Genomic DNA, 24,797 nt, shown 5'->3' with positions numbered 1-24,797 from the left:
CGGTGTAGATGTGTGTCTGGAGGTGGAGTCAGTGTAGATGTGTCTAGAGGTGGACGTCGGTGTAGATGTGTGTCTAGAGGTGGACGTCGGTGTAGACGTGTCTAGAGGTGGACGTCGGTGTAGACGTGTCCAGAGGTGGACGTCGGTGTAGATGTGTGTCTAGAGGTGGACGTCGGTGTAGACGTGTCCAGAGGTGGACGTCGGTGTAGACGTGTCTAGAGGTGGACGTCGGTGTAGATGTGTGTCCAGAGGTGGACGTCGGTGTAGATGTGTCTAGAGGTGGACGTCGGTGTAGACGTGTCCAGAGGTGGACGTCGGTGTATGTGTGTCTAGAGGTGGACGTCGGTGTAGACGTGTCCAGAGGTGGACGTCGGTGTAGATGTGTGTCTAGAGGTGGACGTCGGTGTAGACGTGTCCAGAGGTGGACGTCGGTGTAGATGTGTGTCTAGAGGTGGACGTCGGTGTAGATGTGTGTCCAGAGGTGGACGTCGGTGTAGACGTGTCTGGAGGTGGACGTCGGTGCAGACGTGTCTGGAGGTGGACGTCGGTGCAAACGTGTTTAGAGGTGGACGTCGGTGTAGATGTGTCTAGAGGTGGACGTCGGTGTAGACGTGTCCAGAGGTGGACGTCGGTGTGGATGTGTGTCTGGAGGTGGAGTCAGTGTAGACGTGTCTAGAGGTGGACGTCGGTGTAGACGTGTGTCTAGAGGTGGACGTCGGTGTAGACGTGTCCAGAGGTGGACGTCGGTGTAGATGTGTGTCCAGAGGTGGACGTCGGTGTAGACGTGTCCAGAGGTGGACGTCGGTGTAGATGTGTGTCCGGAGGTGGACGTCGGTGCAGACGTGTCTGGAGGTGGACGTCGGTGCAGACGTGTGTCTAGAGGTGGACGTCGGTGTAGACGTGTCTGGAGGTGGACGTCGGTGTAGACGTGTCTGGAGGTGGACGTCGGTGCAGACGTGTCTGGAGGTGGACGTCGGTGCAAACGTGTTTAGAGGTGGACGTCGGTGCAGACGTGTGTCTAGAGGTGGACGTCGGTGTAGACGTGTCTGGAGGTGGACGTCGGTGTAGATGTATGTCTAGAGGTGGAGGTCGGTGTAGACGTGTCTAGAGGTGGACGTCGGTGTAGACGTGTCTAGAGGTGGACGTCGGTGTAGACGTGTGTCCAGAGGTGGACGTCGGTGTAGACGTGTGTCCAGAGGTGGACGTCGGTGTAGACGTGTGTCCAGAGGTGGACGTCGGTGTAGACGTGTTTAGAGGTGGACGTCGGTGCAGACGTGTGTCTAGAGGTGGACGTCGGTGTAGACGTGTCCAGAGGTGGACGTCGGTGTAGATGTGTGTCTAGAGGTGGACGTCGGTGTAGATGTGTGTCCAGAGGTGGACGTCGGTGTAGACGTGTCTGGAGGTGGACGTCGGTGCAGACGTGTCTGGAGGTGGACGTCGGTGCAAACGTGTTTAGAGGTGGACGTCGGTGTAGATGTGTCTAGAGGTGGACGTCGGTGTAGACGTGTCCAGAGGTGGACGTCGGTGTAGATGTGTGTCTAGAGGTGGACGTCGGTGTAGACGTGTCCAGAGGTGGACGTCGGTGTAGATGTGTCTAGAGGTGGACGTCGGTGTAGACGTGTCCAGAGGTGGACGTCGGTGTGGATGTGTGTCTGGAGGTGGAGTCAGTGTAGACGTGTCTAGAGGTGGACGTCGGTGTAGATGTGTGTCTAGAGGTGGACGTCAGTGTAGACGTGTCTAGAGGTGGACGTCGGCGTGGACGTGTCTAGAGGTGGACGTCGGCGTGGACGTGTCTGGAGGTGGACGCCAGTGTGGATGTGTGTCTAGGGGTGGACGTCGGTGTGGATGTGTGTCTAGAGGTGGATGTCGGTGTAGACGTGTCTAGAGGTGGACGTCGGTGTAGACGTGTCTAGAGGTGGACGTCGGTGTAGACGTGTCTAGGGGTGGACGTCAGTGTGGATGTGTCTAGGGGTGGACGTCGGTGTAGATGTGTGTCTAGAGGTGGACGTCGGTGTAGACGTGTCTAGGGGTGGACGTCAGTGTGGATGTGTCTAGGGGTGGACGTCGGTGTGGATGTGTGTCTGGAGGTGGAGTCAGTGTAGACGTGTCTAGAGGTGGACGTCGGTGTAGATGTGTGTCTAGAGGTGGACGTCAGTGTAGACGTGTCTAGAGGTGGACGTCGGCGTGGACGTGTCTAGAGGTGGACGTCGGCGTGGACGTGTCTGGAGGTGGACGCCAGTGTGGATGTGTGTCTAGGGGTGGACGTCAGTGTGGATGTGTCTAGGGGTGGACGTCGGTGTAGATGTGTGTCTGGAGGTGGGAGTCAGTGTAGATGTGTCCAGAGGTGGATCTCAGTGTATGTTGTGTCTAGTGGTGGATCTTCTGTCCTGACCATTCTTCTCCTGTCCTGAGTGGTCCTCTCGTGTCCTGAGTGGTCCTCTCGTGTCCTGCACGGTCCTCTCGTGTCCTGAGCGGTCATCTCCTGTTCTGATTGGTCCTCTCCTGTCCTGAGTGGTCCTCTCGTGTCCTGAGTGGTCCTCTCCTGTCCTGCACGGTCCTCTCGTGTCCTGAGCGGTCCTCTCGTGTCCTGAGCGGTCCTCTCGTGTCCTGAGCGGTCCTCTCGTGTCCTGCGTGGTCCTCTCGTGTCCTGAGTGGTCCTCTCGTGTCCTGAGAGGTCCTCTCGTGTCCTGAGCGGTCCTCTCGTGTCCTGCACGGTCCTCTCGTGTCCTGAGCGGTCCTCTCGTGTCCTGAGCGGTCCTCTCGTGTCCTGCACGGTCCTCTCGTGTCCTGCGTGGTCCTCTCGTGTCCTGAGCGGTCCTCTCGTGTCCTGAGCGGTCCTCTCGTGTCCTGCACGGTCCTCTCGTGTCCTGAGCGGTCCTCTCGTGTCCTGAGCGGTCCTCTCGTGTCCTGCGTGGTCCTCTCGTGTCCTGAGTGGTCCTCTCGTGTCCTGAGCGGTCCTCTCGTGTCCTGAGCGGTCCTCTCGTGTCCTGCACGGTCCTCTCGTGTCCTGAGTGGTCCTCTCGTGTCCTGAGCGGTCCTCTCGTGTCCTGAGTGGTCCTCTCGTGTCCTGAGTGGTCCTCTCGTGTCCTGCGAGGTCCTCTCGTGTCCTGCGCGGTTCTCTCGTGTCCTGAGTGGTCCTCTCGTGTCCTGAGTGGTCCTCTCCTGTCCTGAGCGGTCCTCTCGTGTCCTGAGCGGTCCTCTCGTGTCCTGCACGGTCCTCTCGTGTCCTGAGTGGTCCTCTCGTGTCCTGCACGGTCCTCTCGTGTCCTGAGTGGTCCTCTCGTGTCCTGAGTGGTCCTCTCGTGTCCTGAGCGGTCCTCTCGTGTCCTGAGTGGTCCTCTCGTGTCCTGAGTGGTCCTCTCGTGTCCTGCGAGGTCCTCTCGTGTCCTGAGCGGTCCTCTCCTGTCCTGAGCGGTCCTCTCGTGTCCTGCGTGGTCCTCTCGTGTCCTGCGCGGTTCTCTCGTGTCCTGAGTGGTCCTCTCGTGTCCTGAGTGGTCCTCTCCTGTCCTGAGCGGTCCTCTCGTGTCCTGCGTGGTCCTCTCGTGTCCTGAGTGGTCCTCTCGTGTCCTGAGCGGTCCTCTCGTGTCCTGAGTGGTCCTCTCCTGTCCTGAGCGGTCCTCTCGTGTCCTGCGTGGTCCTCTCGTGTCCTGAGTGGTCCTCTCGTGTCCTGAGCGGTCCTCTCGTGTCCTGAGCGGTCCTCTCGTGTCCTGAGTGGTCCTCTCGTGTCCTGAGTGGTCCTCTCGTGTCCTGCACGGTCCTCTCGTGTCCTGAGTGGTCCTCTCGTGTCCTGAGTGGTCCTCTCGTGTCCTGAGTGGTCCTCTCGTGTCCTGAGTGGTCCTCTCGTGTCCTGAGTGGTCCTCTCGTGTCCTGCACGGTCCTCTCGTGTCCTGAGTGGTCCTCTCGTGTCCTGAGTGGTCCTCTCCTGTCCTGAGCGGTCCTCTCGTGTCCTGCGTGGTCCTCTCGTGTCCTGAGTGGTCCTCTCGTGTCCTGAGCGGTCCTCTCGTGTCCTGAGTGGTCCTCTCGTGTCCTGAGTGGTCCTCTCGTGTCCTGCGAGGTCCTCTCGTGTCCTGCGCGGTTCTCTCGTGTCCTGAGTGGTCCTCTCGTGTCCTGAGTGGTCCTCTCCTGTCCTGAGCGGTCCTCTCATGTCCTGCGTGGTCCTCTCGTGTCCTGAGTGGTCCTCTCGTGTCCTGAGCGGTCCTCTCGTGTCCTGAGTGGTCCTCTCGTGTCCTGAGTGGTCCTCTCGTGTCCTGCGAGGTCCTCTCGTGTCCTGCGCGGTTCTCTCGTGTCCTGAGTGGTCCTCTCGTGTCCTGAGCGGTCCTCTCCTGTCCTGAGCGGTCCTCTCGTGTCCTGAGCGGTCCTCTTGTACACTGGATGGTTGTCACCTGCACTGAATCGTCAGCCGTCATGTGCACAGGGCGGTCATCATGGTTGGAGGTGGTCATGTGCTCTCCTGTCTCTGCTGGCCCTCCAGACTGCACCTGCCTGATGTCTGTGAAGGTTCAGGGCCTGGCCTGAGGACGGCCCTCCCTGCAGGCCTCCCAGGTAAGTGCAGGTTATGTCCTTGGCAGATGTCATGCACATGGTCCAAGTTCTTCCCAACCTGATGGGTGGGAGCGGGAACTCCACAGACTGTTACCTGTAGAGCCCACTTTGGTGGCTTGGTCACCAGTGTGAACTTACTCTTGCACTCTGAGGCAGGACATTGGGGTGCTTTGAGGCCCAGTGGGAGAAGCCAAGTTGCACCAATCTCAGTGCCTCCTTCCCTGTGGGTTTGGCACAGGCTGGTCAGTGGACTGTTCTGGACCCATCACTGTTGAAATGCTTGGACTGTCCCGGGCTGGCCACAAGCCCTTCCCCATGGCGCTGTCACCACTCAGGGCCCACCCTTCTAACATACTCGTCCCAGCCCTGCAGGTCCACTCTGGGCCCAGCTCTTCTCACAGCAGCCAGGCTTCTACTCCCAGACCGAGGCGTCCACCTCCCCACTGATGCCAGCTTTCTATCTGCAGGTAAGACCCAGTGCTCACAAGCCCCCCAGGCCGAGCCCACAGAGCTCTCCTTCTCCATATCTACACCTCCCACCCTGGTGCCGCCATGCAGGGCCTTCTCCATCTGTCCAGAACCTCGTCTCTACCACCTCGTGCTCCAGCACTCACTGTGACGTCCTGTCCTTGGTCCCCGTCACTGGAGCAGGGTTCTGAAGTCCACGCTATCCCTCAGACAGCCCCTCGTCAGCGGCACTAGATGGCTGCAGAGCTGAGCAGTTCAGAAGGGATGAGGAGGGAAGAACAGGAGACTTGGAGAAGTGAGACAGCCCCAAGAAGGAGACAGTGAGATCCATCTTGTGCTCAAAAGAACAGTAGCCTCAAGAGGAGGGCCAGGCCCCAGAGGAGAGACGCCATTCCTCTCAGACCAGGGCCTCTCTTGTCTTTTTCCCTGCATTGGTGTTGCCTGGGGAACCCAAACCCAGAAACAGACGACCTGCTTTTGGATAGACACACTACAGTTGGTGCCAACTCCCGCATGCCCACTGTTCTGGGATAGGAAGTTAGAGGACATCTTTATATGCTGTATTGTTTTTGGATATTTCTCAGTATGGTGACTCCTAGGAAAATAATTTATAGCACAAAATTCCCTTTAAAAACCTGGCTGTATCTTGCTCTTATCTTGCTCTTCTGCCATAATTAACCACAAACAATGAATACTAAAACGAGGTGTCATCCACAAGGCAATGGAATTTCCTGAGATGACCAGCTCCACTTTCCACCACTCTGTTGGTGAGACTGAGTTAGCAGCTGAGAGCACCTTGATTTTTTAAAAATCGCCATACAATAATGATTGACGCTTCATACATCCCACGTGACAGACATTCAAACCATTTGGCTGGCATATGAAAAGGAGAAATTATGGAGGCCAACTCAGAACATTCACTGGGAGGGTATTAAAAAAAATAAAATAAAGAAAGCAAGAAAAAAAAAGGAAAGCAATCTGACCTTCCCTCACTGCCTGGCCGCCTAGGCTCCCAGAGCCAGTTTGCAGGGGATTGTTGGGGCCACCAACCTGGCGCCCCACTGACCCTGCCCCCATCTGTCCACCGCCAGCCTCCACCCCTGCTCCATGAATCAATGGGCCCAAATTACGGAGCCAGGCAGACACCCCACCGAGAACCAGGAACACAAAAAGGCTCTGTGCTTTGAGCTGTGGGTGGGAATCACAAAAGGTTAAGAGACTAAATATAAAAACCCTTTGAACGTAAAATCAATGTGCTTTGTTGCTAAAATCTGGGTGCTGTAATTTATCCAAAATAGGGTTTGCAGTATCTGGCCACCATCCATGTCTAGGAAATTGTCTTTTCTGCTCATCTATTGGAACCTTAAAAACAATTAAACTGAGATATTTCATATCAACAGAATAATGAAACACTGCATTCTGTAGTTACCTATTACTGACGTGAGGCCTCTAGAAGGAGAGCGCATTTTCTCTTTTGCTTATTTGTGTCCGTGAAAAGCAAGTTTTCAAGAGGGCTTACTTTCTGAATTGCGATGGGATCTGGGAGGGAGGAAGGATGCCTGAGACCCCTCGTCCCAGCTGGGGTGGGGGCCGGGCCAGCCATGCTGCTTCCTGTGCACCCGGGATGGCAGGATCCCTGGAGGACCCAGTGGCCTGCACCCTGCACGAGGAGCCTCTTGGGGCCCTGTAGCACAGGCTGTCGGGGCAAGGCTGCGTGGTGTGCCTGGCCGCGGTCTTTCTGCCCAGTGAAGGGGGCGGTGGGCTCCGGGCATGCTCGGCAGCACGGGTGCTGGGGTGCACACCGGAACACGAGCAGTGGCTGTCAAACGCCTCTTCCCACCTTGCTTTCATTTTAGGTCTGACTCATGCCCAGCATTTCCCTCCGAGGTGGCTCAGACACCCCCCAGCCCCCCTCCTCCCAGGGGGCTGCTTTGGAGAACCTCCAGGAGGATGGGTGCCCCCCCAGGGCTCCTGGGGGCCAATGGAGCAGCAGCATAACCCAGCAGAGGCTACAGGTCAGCCTGCGGGCTGCTGGGCAGCAGGAGCTCAGCTGGGGCCCCAGGGCCTGCATTCACGGGGCCAGGCCTTCACCATGCACCCATCAGTCTAACAGACACAGCCCCGGGTTTCCGTCACAGTGTCCTGTGGCCCTTGAGTGTGGTCACAGACGCCATGTGGGAGCCAAGCCTTGATGCCCAGGGAGGCCTCTGGCACCTGCTCATCACCAGCCGAGCTGGAAGATGTGCCCTGGCCAAGACGGCTAGTGTCTGTTTTCCTCCTGTTCTCTGGTAACAAAGCCTGTGCTGTGTGTGTGTGTGTGTGTGTGTGTGTGTGTGTGTGTGTGTGTGTGTGTGTATCAGTTATGGGACTTGAACTGTGGGCCTAGACGTCATCCTTGAGCTCTTCAGCTCAAGGCTACCGCCCTACCTCTTGAGCCACAGCCCTGCTTCTGGTTTTCTGGTGGTTAGTTGGACTTCAGTGCCCAGGTTGGCTTTGAACCTCAATCTTTGGATCTCAGCCTCCTGAGTAGCTGGGATGACAGGCGTGAGCCACTGCGCCTGATAAGTGCTTTGTATATATAGTTTTTGAACCTTTGGATTGGTATTTATTACTAGATTATAAAAACAAACTAGTGACAGAGGGTGAAGAAGGGAATCCCTATGTGCAGTCACTGGCACATAATTAACATTGAGCTGGGGGTTTGTGTATCAATCTGTATAGCACTGTGTCTACACGGTATTCATCTCATCATGGATTTTTATGCCTATGTAGTCACGTTTCTATCTCCAAGACCATGGCCATAACTTTGGGTACCCAAATATTGAGTCATCGCTGTTGGGCTGTTTGGATCTAATATCCACATATTAAGGATGTCAGGTGCCTTCTGTTCCTTTGGTCTTGACTTGTCTCACTCAACATGATTTGCTCTAGTTCCGACCACTTCCCAGTGAATGCCATTATCTTGTCTGTTGGCTATGTAGAGTTCCATTGTATGTGTGTGTGTGTGTGTGTGTGTATCTCATGTTTTTTGTATCCATTCATCTGTAGTGGGGCATCTTGGCTATTCAATTGCTTGGCTATTGTGAATAGTGCAGAGATGAACATGGCTGAGCAGGTGTCCTTATCATATCCTGAGTTACGATGCTCAGGGTAGATGCCCAGGCGTGGTATGGTGGGACTGTAGGGAAGGTCTATTTTCAGTTTTTTAAAAAAGCTCCAAACTGCCTTCCGGAGTGGTTGTACTAGTTTACATTCCCACCAGCAGTCATTAGGGTTCCTCTTTCTCCACAACTCCACCAGCATTTGTTGTTGTCTGAATTCAGAATATTGGCCATTCTAACTGGGGTAAGGTGGTATCTTAGGATTGTTTTTATTTGCATTTCCTTTATGGCCATGGATGATGAGGTCATGGGGCTTGAACTCTGGGCCTGGGTTCTGTCCCTGGGCTCTTCAGCTCAAAACTACCACCCTACCCCTGGGCTTGGGAACTGTCCCTGAGCTCTTCAGCTCAAGGTTACTGTCCTACCCTTGAGCCAAGCCCTACTTCCCATTTTCTAGAGGTTTATTGGAGACAAGAGTCTCAGGTCCTTTTGTGCCTGGGCTGGCTTTGAACCTTGATCCTCAGGTCTCAGCCTCCTGAGCAGCTGGGATGATAGGTGAGAGCCACCATGGCTGACTCCCCTATTTTTTTTTTTTTTTTGCCATTTTAACCTCTTCTTTCTATAAGTCTCTCTTTAGTTCCCTTGCCCATTTAGTGATTGGTTTGTTGGGTTTGGGAGGATTAGTTTGAGTTCCCTGTAGATACTGGATATTAAGAATTTGTCTGATGTATTATTGGTAAATATCTTTTTCCCAGTTGGTTGGCTGTCTCTCTACTTTAGTAGCTATGCCTTTGTCTGTGCAGAAACTTTTTATTTTTAGGCAGTCCCATTTGTCGAGTCTCTTTCCAATCTGTTGTGACCCTGAGACTCTGTTCAGGAAGTTTTTTCCTGTGCCTATGAGTTCCAGTGTCTCTCCAACTCTATTGTGTAGCTGTTTCAGGGTTTCAGATCTGATATTGAGGACTTTGATCCATTTTGAGTTAATGTTTGTGCATCGTCACAGGCTGGGATCAATTTTTAGTTTTCTGCATGTGGCTGCCCAGTTTTGCCAGCACCAATAATTGAATAACTGTGTTTGTTCCATTGTATAACTTTGGCTCCTTTGTCAAATACAAGTTGCCTATAGGTATATGGTTCTAATTCTGGGTCTTCTATTCTGTTCCACTGATCTTCTGGTCTGTTTTTGTGCCAATACCATGCTGTTTTTGTTATCATGGCTCTATAGTAGAGTTTGAAGTCTGGTATTGTAATACCACCTGCATTGTTCTTTTTGCCTAGAATTGTTTTGGCTATTCAAGGTCTTTTTTTGTTCCATATGAACTTTTGGATTATATCTTCTATTTCAGTAAAGAATGTCTTTGGGATTTTGATGGTGATTGCAGTAAAATTTGGCAATATGGCCATTTTTACTATGTTGGTTCTCCTTATCCATGAGCATGGGATGTCTTTCCATTTCCTGGTATCCTCTTTAATTTCTTTTTTTAGGCTTTTATAGTTTTCATTGAATATTTCCCTTACATCTTTGGTTAATTCCTAAGTATTTTATTCTTTGGGGGGGCTACTGCAAATGGTATCATTTTCTTGATTTTTCCTTCTGTTTGTGTATTGTTGGCATACAGAAAAGCTACCGACTTTTGCAGGTTGATTTGTATCCTGCCACTTTTCTGAAGTGGTTTATTAATTCTAGGAGTTTGGGAGTGGAGTTTATTGGGTACTCAGGTATAGGATCCTGTCATCTGCGAATAGGGACAGTTTAATTTCTTCTTTCCCTACGTAGATCCCTTTGATGTCCTTCTCTTGCCTTATTACTCTGGCTAAGAGTTCCAGCACTATATTGAAGAGAAGTGGAGAGAGTGGGCATCCCTGTCTTATTCCTGATTTTTTTTTTGCCAGTCCTGGGCTTGAGCTCAGGGCCTGAGCACTGTCCTTGGACTTTCTCAAGGCTACAGCTCTACCACTTGAGCCTCAGCACCACTTCTGGCTTTTTTCTATGTATGTAGTGCTGAGGAATTGAACCTGGGTCTTTGTGCATGCCAGGCAAGCACTTTATCACTAGGCCAAACTCCCAGTCTCCTTATTCCTGATTTTAAGGTAAATGGTAGTATAATATTGGCTGTAGTTTTGCCATATGTGGCTTTGATTATTTTAAGGAATGTACCTCCTATTCCTATTTTTTCTAGTGCTTTCAACATGAATGGATGTTGTATTTTGTCAAATGCCTTCTCTGCCGCCAGAGAAATTATCATAGATTCTTATACTTCGCTCTATTGATGTGATGTATTACATTGATTGATTTACAAATGTTAAACCAGCCTTGCATCTGTAGGATGAAGCCCACTTGATCATAGTGTATAATTTTTTAATTTGTTTCGGGATTCTGTTGGCTGATATTTTATTGAGGAGTTTTGCCTCTGTGTTCATTAGAGAGATAGGTCTGTAGTTTTCTTTTTTTGTTGGGTCTTTACCTGGTTTGGGGATGAGTTTGGTATTGCTCCTTCTGCTTCTATTTCTTGGAAGAGTTTCAAGAGTATAGGTGTTAATTCATCTTTAAAAGTCTTGTAGAATTCTGCCGTGAAACCGTCTGGACCTGGGCTGGTTTTGGTTGGCATTTCCCTGATTGCTCCACTATCTCATGGTATGAGATTGGTCTCTTCAGTTGACGTATCTCTTCTCCCAGTTCAGGGGGCGGCGGCCCTGGCCTAGGCAGGGGCATGTGAGGGGGAGGAGATGGGGACAAGGCTCCTTCCATTTCTGGCTGCCGCCAGCTCACTGGCCTGGGCCCACGGATGCCCAGCAGGAGCCTGGGTTTCCTCACAACCCTGAGGCGAGCCCCAGGGTGTGGGGAGGGGTGGGGATGCCACCACTGCGAGGGTGTGGCTCCACTTTGCTGGGTAGTTTAGGCCCACTGGAACCAGGGGCCTGGAAGCACATGCCCAGGGGCCCCTTCTGTGCCATCCACCCTGCAGCTTCCACCAGGAAACACATGGAGCAAAGATGCTATCTCATGATACAGAGCTGTGGGCAGCTCAGAGCCATGGACAGGGCAGAGCCATGGACAGGGCAGAGCCGTGGACAGGGCAGAGCCGTGGACAGTGCAGAGCTGTGGACAGCTCAGAGCCATGGACAGTGCAGAGCCACAGGCAGCTCAGAGCCACAGACAGTACAGAGCCGTGGACAGTGCAGAGCTGTGAACAGGGAAGAGCTGGACAGAGGACAGAGCTGTAGACCAGATGAACCATGAATGCTCCAGATCCTGGATGGGACAAATGATTCTGCTGTGTGTTCTGGGGGCAGGGGTATAAATTCTACCTGACCAATCCTTTCCTGAGAGAAATACTCAGTTTTAAGAAAAGCAAAGCTGGGGCCGGGAGTTTGGCCTAGTGGTTAAAGTGCTTGCCTAGCATGCATGAAGACCTGGGTTTGATTCCTCGGTACCACATATAGAAAAAAAAGCCGGAAGTGGTGCTGAGGCTCAAGTGGTAGAGCTCTAGCCTTGAGAAAAGTCCAAGGACAGTGCTCAGGCCCTGAGCTCAAGCCCAGGACTGGCAAAAAAAAAAAAAAAAAAGAAAGAAAAAAAAAAGAAAAGCAAAGCTGGTCAGTGCCAGTGGCTCACACCTGTAATCCTAGCTACGCAGGAAGCTGAAAGCTGAGGATCATGGTTCAAAGCCAGCCAGAGCAGGAAAGTCCATGAGACTCTTATCTCCAATTAACCACTAGAAAACCAGAAGTGGAGCTGTGGCTCCAGGTTACAGGAGTAGCTTTGAGGTGAAGAGCACAGGGACAGTGCCCAGGGCCAGAGTTCAAGCCCCACGACCCACAAAAAAGAAAAAATCTTTCAGAAAGAGCTGCCTCTCTGAGCCAGAACCTCCTTGGTTCACTTGGGACTCAACTGGGCCTGCTCTTAGATGGGCAAGGAGCCGAGGAGAATCCTTGCCTCCAGTTGCCCCTGCCCAGGCTTGGAGAAGAAATGGAGGCAGGCGAAGGGAAGGAGCAGCCCAGAGCATGCAGGGGAGCCATACTCAGAGGTGCTCAGTGCTTCATGGTGCTGCTGGAAACGGAGCCACATGCAGTGGGTCTTCCTCGGGGCTTCTCCTGATGGGCGCAGGCCCTGTGGTGGGCCCCAGCCCAAGCCTTCTCCAGGCGTGCGTCTCAGGAGTACAGCCGTGTGGTCCTGGGAGGCACAAGTCCATGAGAGCTGGACGGGCAGGCAGGACAGACGGCGGGGCAGGCAGGCCGAGGCTGTCAGGTCACAGGCGGGGGAGACACGGAGCCCCGCCCAGAGCCATGGAAGTAGGGTGGCTCATGGTCAGTGGGTGTGGGTCACGGCCAGTGGGTGTGGCCAGTCCTGTCTGTACCTGGGGTCTCCATCGAGACCTCAGTTCTTGGCTCTGGAAGTCTCTCCAAACGGAAGGCGTGGTGCTCCGAGAGCATTTTTATACAGAACCACGAGAACTATTCTGACGATGCCTGTGAAATCGCTTCTTCTATGACACTGGAAGCGAAGGAGCCCTCTCTCCTCCCTGGGCCAGCAGGTTCCCCTCCCCACGGTCCAGCCTGGGGCCAGAAGCTCCTGGCAAGGAGAGAGTCAGTGCCCCTCCCCAGGATGGCCTGAGGTTTGGGGAGAGAAGGGATTGGTTCTTGAGCCACTGAAGCGCTTCCTGGGCTACAGAGGGCCCCCCCCCCCGACCCCAAGGCCAGTGGGGGCGTGGCAAGCGCTGGCCCATGGAGGCGGTGGGCAGTGGTGCTTCGGTCGCACTGATGGGCTCTGCTGTGACCTGGTGGCCCAGGTGACCCGGTGCTCAGATCCCAGCTGTTGTGACCAGGGGACCCTGGCATCTGGACCGTGCAGACTGTAAGAAGGTGCCCCAAACACGAGAGGCGTGTGTCTGCAGGTCCCAGTGCTGGCAGAGCCTTCTCACTCACCTTGTCCCAGTCTAGAAGGACCGGCTGCAGCACCCGGGCAAGAAGGACATGAGGTGAGCTCATGGTGCCAGGGCCCAGACATCCGAGTCCAGCTTTGGTCAGACGCTGTCCTTAACAGATGCCCAGCAAGGCTGCTCGGCTGCTGCCTGCCTCCCCACCTGCCCTGCCAGTCCAGCTAATACAACGAGAGCTTAGAGCTCTGCCCCCTAAGTGCCCTCTGTGGCAGTGGTAAGACCCACGAATTGTTCCCAATGACCGGTTATCCGAGCCTCGGACCCTCTGGATGGCAGTTCTCACCTGCCCTCACCTGAGGAAGGTGCTGCATTCTTAAACAGTCACAAGCAAACACACGGGGGGGCGGGGGGAACCCCGTAGGCCAAGGGGTGTGAGTAACCGGACAGGCCCACCAGCTCCACCACACCTGGGTGGCCGGTGGCAGGGGTGACGGCCACCCTGGGCTCAAGGGCAGAGGAACCTCAGAGCATTGCTATGTCACCCCTCGCCTGGCAGACAAAGAGGTGAGGGTCCCAGAGGGCCCTGCTGCAGCCATACTCCTGTCCCATTCCCGACCAACAGGACGACCACCATCCCCGGCCTGTGCCACGTCCTTCATGGGGTTTGTCCCCATGGCTATTAGCTTGCTTGGTGGGCGGTGGCCCCAAGCTGGGCAGCTCCACCACCTGCCCACCCCATGGAGGCCAGCTCGCGCTCTGTTGAGGCCTGCTTTCGACTGGCCTCTCCCCTGGCCTCCATGTCTCCCAGAGCCAAGTTCTGAGAGATGCTTCATCTCCTGCGCCCAGGTTCCGGGTTCCATCCAGGCCCTGGGCTCCCCGCCACCCCCACCGCTGGTGTGTTTGTGCACGCCACTCACCGGGCGGACAGCTGGGGCTGTCGTGCTGGGCACGCAAGGCTTCTGAAGCTGGCCCTGGCTTGAGCTCTGCCCTGGAGGGTGGTGGGTCAGCTCCAGTGGTCTCAACAGAAGTGCTGGGCTCCAGTGCCCAGGATGCTGAGCAGGAGAGAGGATAGGAGATGCACTGGAAGCCACTGGGAACGACAGGACAAGCTTTTCAGTGTGCTGGGGTGGCAGGGGCAGGGGCTGGATGCCCTCATAGCACCCTCTGACTTCTGATGTATCCTGACCTATGACACATTCTGACCTCTGACTTGGCCAAGGAAAGTAATGAACAGCGTTCACCCATCTTGGTGAGCTTTATGGGCTGCCCTGAGCCACCTGAGGTCCAGAGCAAAGGGCCGACCGACCGCTCAGTTCTGCCTACCCTTTCTCCCAGTGATCACCAGGCTTCTGGCTTGTGCCAGCCCTCTGCTCACCACCCCTGTCAACTCACCACCCCTGTCTGGCCTCCCTTTCCCTCTCTCTCTGCTGCTTGCTGTCTTGACCTGCTCGCTGACCTGGAAACCCGGCCAGCACTGGGCCCCAAGCCTCATGCAGGTGAGGAGGGGCTGAGGCCCCAAGGAGACACCGTCCTCACTCACAATGGGGTCTGTATGAGCACCTCTTGGTGGTGTTCATCCATCTTGAAAAAGCTGACCTCCGAGTAGGCTGAGAGCTGCACGTATCTGACACCCGCCGAGATCTTCAGGAGCCGGCCGCTCTCACCTTCCCGGACGGGGAGAGATGGGGAAACAGGCTGTTAGAGGGGGTGAGGCACGGAAACCGTGTCCCGTCATGTGGAGGGACTGCCTGGCCACCCTGGCTCTGTGCTGCATGGAGCCTCCCTTCCCACCCAGCCTTTCTTCTTCACCCCGAACTCTGGACCCTGAATCTCCAGCTCTAGGCCTACAGTCCAGCTGCTCATACCCTGTGGGAGAGCCTGTCTGATGACTGGACCGCGGGTTTACCAAGCTGGACATTTCCCTGGGATAGTGTCTGAATGAGTGTGCATGGGTGGTGTGTGTGTGCGCATGCGCGTGCGTGTTGGTGTTGTACATGGGGCACTGTAGCAAGGGTGGTTTCCACTGCGGGCCTCACCAGCCTGCACATCCAGCCCCGCTCCCGGGCCCTGCAAGGCAGGGCACACAGTCAGTGCACACTAAATGTCTGCAGGGCCAGCTGCTACCGCACACTGCCCTGACTCTGGGAGCCTCCGGCTGCAGGCAGCTCGAGAGAGGAGCAGAGGACCAGACATGGCTGTCCCTGTGAGGCGCAGCGTGGACTCTGAGTGGGTCTTGGGAGAGGGGATGGAGAGCCCGACACCCGTGCGTGCTGGACAGCATGTGAGGGGCACCGTGGGCCGTGCTGAGGCAGAACAGCCAGGCCTGAACAGGGAGGAGGAGGTGGAGAGGGTGGTCCTGAACCCCTAGAGCTGACGCAGCGCTCCAGATGGGAGGAGCTTCTAGACACTCCGAGGACCAGAATGGCGACCTGTGTCTGACAGTGTCCCAGGTGGATACCCAGTGCACGTGGTTGGTTCAGACCTCCGGGATGCCCAGCCACATCCCTCCACTGAGGAAAAGAGAGGAGGAAATGCGGACTAGAGAGCTTCAGAGCCGAAGGACAAAGGAGCAGAGACAAGAAGCCCTGGAGGCATGCTGGGCGGCAGACCCACGCACCAGGAATCCACCTGCAAGTCAGAGGGAACAGGCCCTGCGCACCACAGGGCTGGATGGCTTGTCCCCCACCGCCCAGGCGGTGTGACTCAGAGGTCCCAGGAGACTGGACCTGGTTTTAGGGGGTCCTGCCTGCAGCAGAGGGGGACATGTCACCCACAGGTAGTGAAGGTGAGGAAGATCACTGGCAGAGCACTCCTCTAGAGCGTCCCACGGATGGGGCTGTGAAGCAGCTAGCGTCCACCAAGGTGTACTTACAAGGTCTGGCCCTCCATCGAAGATCAGCAGGCACAGCAGAGCATGGGAGAGCGTGGCCAGGAAGGAGGGGAAAGTAACTGAGAACTAACTAGGTGCTAGACTTCGTAGTCAAGCACATGGGAAGCTGTTGTATCAAGTCTGGGTGCGGACAGTCGAGTGGAGACGCAGTCAACATAAAGAGGAGTGAAAGCTCGAGAGAAAGAAACTACAGCTGTGAGAGGAAAACCCCACTGCCAGGATCCGTTCAGATTAAATGCTGCAGGAGACTTGTGTGCTTGCAAATACAGCCATAGAAACGATCCCAAATAAAATACTGAAGAAAAAATAACAGAAAGAAATAGAAACGATCCCAAATAAAATACTGAAGAAAAAATAACAGAAAGAAAGGGGAAAAAAGGGCAGAGGTCTGGCACAGTAGCTCATACCATAACCCTTGCTGCTCAGGAGGCTGAGATCTGGGAATTGAAATCCCATACCAGGGCAGACAGTCACATCTGTGAGGCTCTTACCTTCAATTAAGCAGCCTGAACATCTCTAGTGGCCGAGCACTGGCCAGGCACAAAAAAAGTCGAGCAAGGGCCGGGAGTTTGGCCTAGTGGTAGAGTGTTTGCCTAGCATGCATGAAGACCTGGGTTCGATTCTCAGTACCACATACATAGAAAAAAGCCGAAAGTAGTGCTGAGGCTCAAGTGGTAGAGCTCTAGCCTTGAGAAAGCCAAGGACAGTGCTCAGGCCCTGAGCTCAAGCCCAGGACTGGCAAAAAAAAAAAAAAGAGTCAAGCAAGAGTGTGAAACCCAGAGGTCAAGCCCCAGCACGGGCACAAAAATAAATAAAAGGGAAGATGTGGATGGCGGAGAGGAGGAAAGAAGCAAGAGGCACATCGTGAGACAACTTTAAACATTCTGTGTAAGGGTCAGACATGGAGAGAACGTTCTAGAAGGGGGCTGATACCTGCTTACAGCTGCAAGCTTGATAAAGATCATGACATCGCAGTAAAGATTAATGTTATAGCTAGCGTGTCCAGACAAACCAGTGTGACCAAGTGTACCTGACAGGCTACCCCGCATGGCTTCCCAGCCCAAGCCGGTGCCAAGAGCCCGGGGAACTCACACACCCATCCTGCACTACGGCGGGGCTTCCTGAGCTACCAAGGAATCTAGAAGTGGGTCTGTCCTCCTCCACCCCAGAGGAGGCCATGAGACGGCCCCCAGCTCTGTGGCCCACAGACAGCTGCTCAACCCAGCAGTTTCTTCCATCTTCATGTCTGATAAATACCAGCCTCCAGGGAGAGACCAAACACACACGACACACAGACACACCCACACGCCCACGTCTGCACACTCATGCATACACGCACACACATGTGCACCCCCTCCCCGCTGCAGTGAGGCCCTGGACCAAGAGCTGCCTGCAGCATGGGGTGGCGGCCGTGTCTCCCTCTGCCCCGGGGCTGGGCTGGTGCACCATGCTTGGGGCAGCGGGCCACCCAGCATTGCTTACTCTCAGCAATGTCCCCGTCGTCCCGCTGCAGCTGAACATTCAGTGAGAAGGACGAGCCTTGCATCACCTGCAGCACCTCTGGGCCCAGAATCACAATCCTGCTGGCTGGAGCTGGGAGACACAGAGCAGCGTCAGTGGCCAGGACGGACCCAGGGAGGCCTCACGGCTGCCCTGCCTCTTCAGAGATGGCGCCCAGGGAGAGAATGCAGGTGGCAGCATGAAGACCAGCATGCCACACCCAAATGGCATCAGGGGACTTCAGTGCCACAGGGCACAGCCAGGGCTGGCTTGAAGCCAGGCTGGCATCTGCTGTGCTTCGGGATGGGCGCCAAGGTTTGGAGAGGTGCCTTGTGTCCCTGGAAGGGCCACCACTCAGACAGCGCCTTGTTCTGTGTCCAAGGAAGCTCAGAAATCACCAGGAACAAACTAGCAGGTGGCCTAGGAGTGCTCTCCGGTGAGGGCCCCGGCCACCCTCCTGGGGACACAGGCCACCTGGGGACACACCGTGCGGAGGTCTCAGGGAGCCAGATGGAGGCCACCTCGAGAGCAGCACAGAGCGACTGACTTCACTGGGGTCTTGGCTCCTCTGGCCTGTGATTCTGTGGCTGACGGGCTGTGGGAAAGCCCAGGGCATTCTGAGGGACCAGGCCCAGCCCACAGTGTCCCCACAGGCCAGCGGAAGGATCAGGCTGCTCACTTACCCGCGGGATGGCCGTTGATCCACAATCCACAGTAGGTGGCTCCTGAGCAGTGGGCCAGGCTGCCCAGTCCACTGAAGACATCGCTGTGCCACTGTCCCTGTGGATGGGACAGTGTGGCTTGGAGTGGGGGCTAGAAAACCCCAGGGTCCTGAGGTCCCCGTGTGGCCTGGGGGGGCCAGGAGACCCCAGTGTCCTGAGGTCCCCATGTGGCCTGGGGGGGCTAGGAAACCCCAAGGTCCTGAGGTCCCTGTGTGGCCTGGGGAGGGTCAGGAGACCCCAGGGTTCTGAGGTCCACATGTAGCCTGGGGGGGGCTAGGGGACCTCAGGGTCCTGAGGTCCACATGTGGCCTGGGGGGCTAGGAGACCCCAGGGTCCTGAGGTCCACGTGTGGCCTGGGGGCTAGGAGACCCAGGGTCCTGAGGCCCACGTGTGGCCTGAGGGCTAGGAAACCCCATGGTCCTGAGGTCCACGTGTGGCCTGGGGGGGGCTAGGAGACCCCAGGCTCCTGAGGTCCCCATGTGGCCTGGGGAGGGTCAGGAGACCCCAGGCTCCTGAGGTCCACGTGTGGCCTGGGGGTGGGGCTAGGGGACCCCAGGGTCCTGAGGTCCACATGTGGCCTGGAGGGGCTAGGAGACCCCAGGGTCCTGAGGTTCACGTGTGGCCTGGGGGGGTTGGAGACCCCAGTGTCCTGAGGTCCACGTGTGGCCTGGGGGGGGCTAGGAGACCCCAGGGTCCTGTGGACCATGTGTGGCCTGGGGGGGCGGTCAGGAGACCCCAGGGTCCTGAGGACCATGTGTGGCCTGGGGGGGCGGTCAGGAGACCCCAGGGTCCTGAGGACCATGGGTGGCCTGGGGGGGCGGTCAGGAGACCCCAGGGTCCTGAGGTCCACACAATGGTTCTTCTGGGGCCCATACTCTATTTTGCTGGCTTTGCTATATAAATATTGGGCAGTGTGGGAACAAAGGCAGGGCACCCCATGCAGACAGAACCCCACTCACACACGCACAACCTTCTGTCAGAAATACAATGCCGGCCATGAGAAGACCCAATCTGTCCTGCCAAGGTGCCAGGGCCAAGGTGGGAGCGGCCCGGCTAGCCAGGCTTCCACGTGAACAGGTCAGCGAGCACGCCGCTGTACCCGAGGGGAAGAGGGTGATAGTCTCAGACTCCCAAGCCTCACACAGCAGAGCTGGGCCTGCTCCGGGCAGAGCCGGACCACAGGAGACTCCCAGGGCCTTATGGGAAACTTCAAGATGGCAGCAGTGCTTCATCTATGACCTCCTTCTTCAGGTCCTCCTGACGAGGACCCTGGCCACAGCATGTGGCAACGGGGGCCTCTGCAGATAATCTGAGGCGTGTGGTCATGTGGTCATGTGGTGGGGGAGGTGGAGGGGCAGCTGAGTGCCAGGGAAAGCCTCCACGGCTGCTGGGCACATGTGGTCACCACACGGCCCCGGGGCCTGGAGGCGTCAGCTGGGGAAGTGAGCCACAGCTGCTGGCCACACAGCCCATGTCTCAGCCTTGTCCCCACGCGAGGGGCAGCCGCGGGGGTGCCGGGCCGCTCAGAAGAGGCGGCAGTCTGCTGGGGAGCACACGGCAGGGCCACTGCCCCTAAGCTCTTTGGGGACAGGGATGGGAGCTTCCTCTTGACAGCTACCACATCACACCTGCAGTCTAAGGACAGCCTCACCCCTGTAATCTCAAGACGTCTTCACCTGCAGCCCGAGGATGGCCTCACCGCTACAGCCTAAGGATGGCTTCAGGATGGCCTCACCCCTGCAGGGCCTGTGGCCCTGGGGTGGTCTCACCCCCCTCCACCCCAGCCTCAAGATGGCCTCCAAGGCCACAGGCCATGTAGCCTCAGGACAGTCTCACCCCTGCAGTCTCAGGATGACCTCATCCTCCCAGCCTCAGGATGGCCTCATCCCTGCAGTCTCAGGATGACCTTATTTCCCCTGGCCTCAGGATGGCCTCATCCCTGCAGTCTCAGGATGACCTCACTCCCCCTGGCCTCAGGACAGCCTCACCTCTGTAGTCTCAGGACGACCTCATCCCTGCAGTCTCAAGATGGCCTCATTCCCTGTGGCCCCCCCGGATGGCCTCACCCCTGTGGGCTGTGGCCCTGGGATAGCTCACACCACCACACACCAGCTGTGTTCTCCTGGGACTCAGTGCCGCTCAGCTGACTTGCCTCATCCTGGCCAAGTGTCTCTTGGCCCTGGGCCCCATGGTCCTCTGGTCAGAGGAGCTGTGGCTGCTGCCTGGTCTGTGCTCTGGGCAGTCTGCGACCTGTATGGACACAGGTCTCTTCTGTCACATGGATACAGGCCCCGGTGAGGCTATGTGTGTAGGGGAGGGTCCTGAGGTTTGGATGTCACCAGTCAGTTCTGGAGCTTATAGGCTGCTGGACCAGCCGGGTGGCCCCAGGGCCCTTGCCTGTTCAGGACCACGCACTGCCGGGCTCTCTCCAGACTTCTCTCAGGTGAGACTGCAGTACTGCAGGCCCTGGCTCTCCCTGGTGGTCTCACTGCCCTGGGCCTGGCACCGCATCCTCATTTCCCTCCAGCCTCAGTGCTTCCAAGAGTGACCCGCTGTGCTCACAGGAGGCATATGCCACGGGAGAGCCTGGTGGCTCACAGCGGAAGGACCTGAGTGGGTCCTGGGAGTCCGGCCAGAGTCCAGGAGGAGGGAGACCTCCCCTCTGTGCTGTGTTACCTGCACTGGCCTTTCCGTAAGAATGGAGTGCAGCGGTGGGCAGGTGTGGGCGAGGCAGCAGTGATAAACAGGGCCACCACGGTGGGTGCCTGCCTGTGAGGCCATGGCCAGGAAGCAGCAGTGGGCAAAGAACCTGTGTGCTGTCCGTGACAGCTGCCCACCCCAGGCAGCCTGGCATGCCCAGGTGGCTGGCTGACCAACCACCGCTGCGAGGGGGCCTGCCGGCTGCGTGCCCAGGATCGGGATCAGCCATGACCCTGCTGGGGTGGACGCACGTGGCTCACGTCAGCATGGCTGGCACCAAGTGTTGACAGAAAGCATGGAAGTCTGATGTGGCAAACCCTCTATCTGCACATTCTGCCATTTCTCAGCAAACAGGCACCCACACAAGGAAACAATACCTATCAGTGTCTCCATCCCAGGACGCCAGGATTGAGGACCACACCTTTGCATGGTGGCTCTCTGTCACCGTGAAGCAGCCTAAGATGGTGGCTGGGTAAGGGCCAGCCCAGACTTGAGAAGCAAGAACCCTGGAGCTGTCGCCTCCTGCCCCAGGACTCTGGTTCCTTGGCACCGTGGAGCCTGGCACAAGACCAGCTATGGGAGCTGTGGATACAGCATGGCCACCACACATCCTCAGGGTGCCTGCCACACCTGCTCTCCTTTCCCTGCTGGGCCACTGCCTGGCCCTAAGGGGAGGACAGGTGGCGCTGAGGGCCATGGAGAGTGGTGACGTTGACAGCTGGCCAGGGAAGAGCCATAGGGGCCACACTCTCACCCAAAGCAAGCAAGCCTGGAGTGCACAGAGATGGGTGCCAGGATGAGAACGCAGGCGGCCCAAGAGCGGGAAGGGGGCGCAGGCCCCACCCTTGCCCCCACCGCTGCTTAGCACTGCGGCTGCTGGGGACATGGCCCGCGGACCAGGTCACGAACTAAGAAACCAGTACCCTTCGCACTCAGGAAGTACTTCCTAGACCACCCTGCTGCTCTGCTCCCTCCTAACCGCTGGCTGGAGGTGACCCTGCAGAGGCCATGGCTCCTCATCCTGGGTGCACGCTTGTCTGGCCACACGTGTACCCGTGGGGTCTTCCTACTTTAGGGCATCCTGATACCCTAAGATGTCCCACGATGCCACAGCCCACACAGCCCACATGGCCCGAGACGCCCCACGATGCCACAGCCCACACGGCCCACACAGCCCACACAGCCCAAGACGCCCCACGATGCCACAGCCCACACGGCCCACACAGCCCAAGACGCCCTACGATGCCACAGCCCACACGGCCCGAGACGCCCCACGATGCCACAGCTGCCACAGCCCACACAGCCCACACAGCCCACACAGCCCGAGACGCCCCACGATGCCACAGCCCACACGGCCCACACAGCCCACACAGCCCACACAGCCCACACGGCCCGAGATGCCCCATGATGCCACAGCCCACATTGTCCACAGTGCTGCATTCAACCACAACGCGCGTGTCTCCAACGGTGGGCAAGGCTCCTGGTTTTGCTAAGGAACCCTAAATGCTGCTGCTGCCTGGACCTGCCTGTCTCATGCCCTGTGCTTCAGATGTTGGCACCTCACACACAGCTGCAGGCTTCTCCTGGAACTCCTCACGCTCTGGGTTAGACTCCTTTCCTGTAAAATGGGAAATCTGGCTGAAGTAAGAGATGGCTGGGGCCAAACTCTCATGGGAACCCAAGGCCAAGACCAGCCAACAAAGGCACAAGGGGAGAATCCACGGACCCTCTGGTCTTTCCAGAATAGAAAACAGCAGCAACACGGGTGGCTCACACCTGCACTCCTAACTGCTCTGGAGGCTGAGATCCAGAGAGTTACAGTTCAAAACCAGCCTGGGCAGAAAAGTCCTGAGACTACAGCTCCAAAAGAACCAGAGAGAGCTAGGATGGAGGTGGATGGCAAGTCCACTTGGCCTTGAGTTCAAACCCTGGTTAAAGGAGAACAGCTTTGTGCAAAATGTAAAAAGCACTGCTTTGGGCCTAGCCTTTTTATTTTTTTTAAGGGAGGATCCTGAGTGTCACAGAAAGGCTGAGTCCATGTCCAGGGCCTTGCCTGTTTGGGGGCTGAAATCCTATGATGTACACACACGCAAGGACTTTCAAGGGGCCTCAGTGGACACGGTTAACAGGCAAGCCTCCGTGCTGGGACATTACGCTTGCCTGTGGTCCAGCCAGGAAAGCCAGCACAGAGACTCATCAAGCAAAGTGTAGCCAAGCTGTCTCTGTGTGGTGACAGCAAGGGGGGGGGGGGCTAGGACTCAGCTGTCTACGACTCGTGGGGCTCAAGCTTACTAGACAGCTTTGGAAACATCAGAAAGTGAGGGTGGGTGAGGGTATGCAACGCTAAGAGCCTGTGTACCGGGGCTGGGGCTGGAAACACTGCAGCTGCTGTAAAATGAAAAACATACGCTGGGTGTGGTGGTACATGCCTATATTTCCAGCACTTGGGAGACCGAGGCAGGAGGGTGATGAGTGCAAGGCCAGCCCAGGCTACATAGTAAACCCTGTCACAAAACACAGTAGAGTAATACAACCACTATGATGTACTATTCCACTTCTGGGTTTAACCCAGAAACGGAAAACAGGGTCTTGAGAGAGGCCACACACCTGTGTTCCTGACACTACCGGTGACAGCCAAGGAGTGGACTCATGCCCGTGTCCTCTCACAGGACCAGACAAAGAAAGCAGGACACACACATGACAGAGCCCCGCTGAGCCTTCAGAGACTTCGGACACCACTGCCACGTGGGCAAGCTTTGAGCAGCACGTGGTGTTTACTGGGACAAGCAGGCTTGGAAGGTGAAGTCCTGTGTGAGTGTCCTCACGCTAGGTCTGTCTGGAGTTAGACTCCCTGAGAAAACAGAATGCCGGTTCCTGGGAACTGGAGATGGAAGGGCTGAACAGGGTCAGGGTCTTAGTTTGGGAACACGGGACAGTTCTGTGCATGGACGCTGGCCATGCTGCACAGGCCACTGTCCCTCTTAAACAGGGACGCAAGCCAAGTACTTATCACTCAGGGTCCAGGCGCTATCCTGAACCTCACTGTACTCAAGGCGAGTGCTCTACCATTTGAGCCACAGTTCCACTCCCAGCCTTTTCTGAGTAGTTCACTGGAGATAAGAGTCTCACAGACTTTCTTGTCCAGGCTGACTTCAAATTGCCATCCTCAGATCTCTGATTGTGGACACCCTGTCTGTTTGCTTGCGTCCTCCCCCCACCCCCCCTCTTTTTCTGCCAGTCCTGGGGCTTGAATGCAGGACCTGAGCACGGATCTTCAGCTTTTTCAAGGCTGGAGCCCTACCACTTAAGCCACAGCACCACTTCTGGCTTTCCTGTTTATGTGGTACTGAGCAATGGAACCCAAAGCCTCAGGTAATGCCAGGTGAGCCCTCTACCCTAGGCCACGCTCCTGGCTTCAATGTGTTTTTTAGACTGAGTGTCGGCGTAAGGCCTGGTGGTGCTCCAGAGAGCAGGGCCCAGGTACACTGCTTCTGGCCTCCTCCCCTGGCCCTGGCCCCTCCCGGCCAAGGGCCTCCACCTGCCACGGCACGCAGGCTGCCTCCCAGCACAGAGATGTGGTGAGCAGTCTCTTCTGGCTAATCAGGGTCAAGTGACCGACGTGCCAATGGTTTTCCCGTGCCAATGGCTGTGTTGAAGCAGCCCCAGAAGCGCAGGCTGGCAGTCGTGGCATTTGCAGAGTCTGGATCCTGTCAGACGGCCCAGGGCCTCAGCCTGCCACTGGCCTTGGGTCCACGAGATCGGGGAGATTCCTTCATTCAGCCCTGCCCAGGCCACCATAAAATGCCCGAAGGTTGTGCTCTCGCTGCCGTTTGGTGGCAGTGGTGACCTGAACGGCAGGTTCGATGAGAAGCCATCTCTTCCCAGGCTGTGGTGCCCGGTCAGTTGTGGCACGAGGACCCTGAACCAGAGGACGGAAATCTCTACAAGAACCCAGACTTTCGAGGTGATGATGAGAACCCCGCTGTGGGCCTTTGAA

At 56.4% G+C, this 24,797-nt stretch overlaps 1 protein-coding gene across 1 annotated transcript in view; it reads right to left on the bottom strand.

Moving 5' to 3' along the window:
• The window catches only part of Morn1 (MORN repeat containing 1), a 49,408-nt gene that overhangs the window by 16,220 nt on the left and 8,391 nt on the right, over positions 1–24,797 (bottom strand). The window contains exons 7-10 of the mRNA XM_090334038.1: positions 18,062–18,158; positions 17,361–17,471; positions 14,529–14,652; positions 13,906–14,078 (exon numbers count right to left, since the gene is read on the bottom strand). Coding sequence (XP_090190164.1) covers positions 13,906–14,078; positions 14,529–14,652; positions 17,361–17,471; positions 18,062–18,158 — 505 coding nt within the window. The remainder of the gene's footprint in view (positions 1–13,905; positions 14,079–14,528; positions 14,653–17,360; positions 17,472–18,061; positions 18,159–24,797) is intronic.

The sequence above is a fragment of the Megascapheus bottae genome, chromosome 6 (genome assembly GCF_031878675.1).
Source record: "Megascapheus bottae isolate mThoBot1 chromosome 6, mThoBot2.hap1, whole genome shotgun sequence".
NCBI lineage: Eukaryota > Metazoa > Chordata > Mammalia > Rodentia > Geomyidae > Megascapheus > Megascapheus bottae.
The sequence above is the reverse complement of the archived record's forward strand: the minus strand, read 5'-3'. Positions and strand labels throughout refer to the sequence as shown.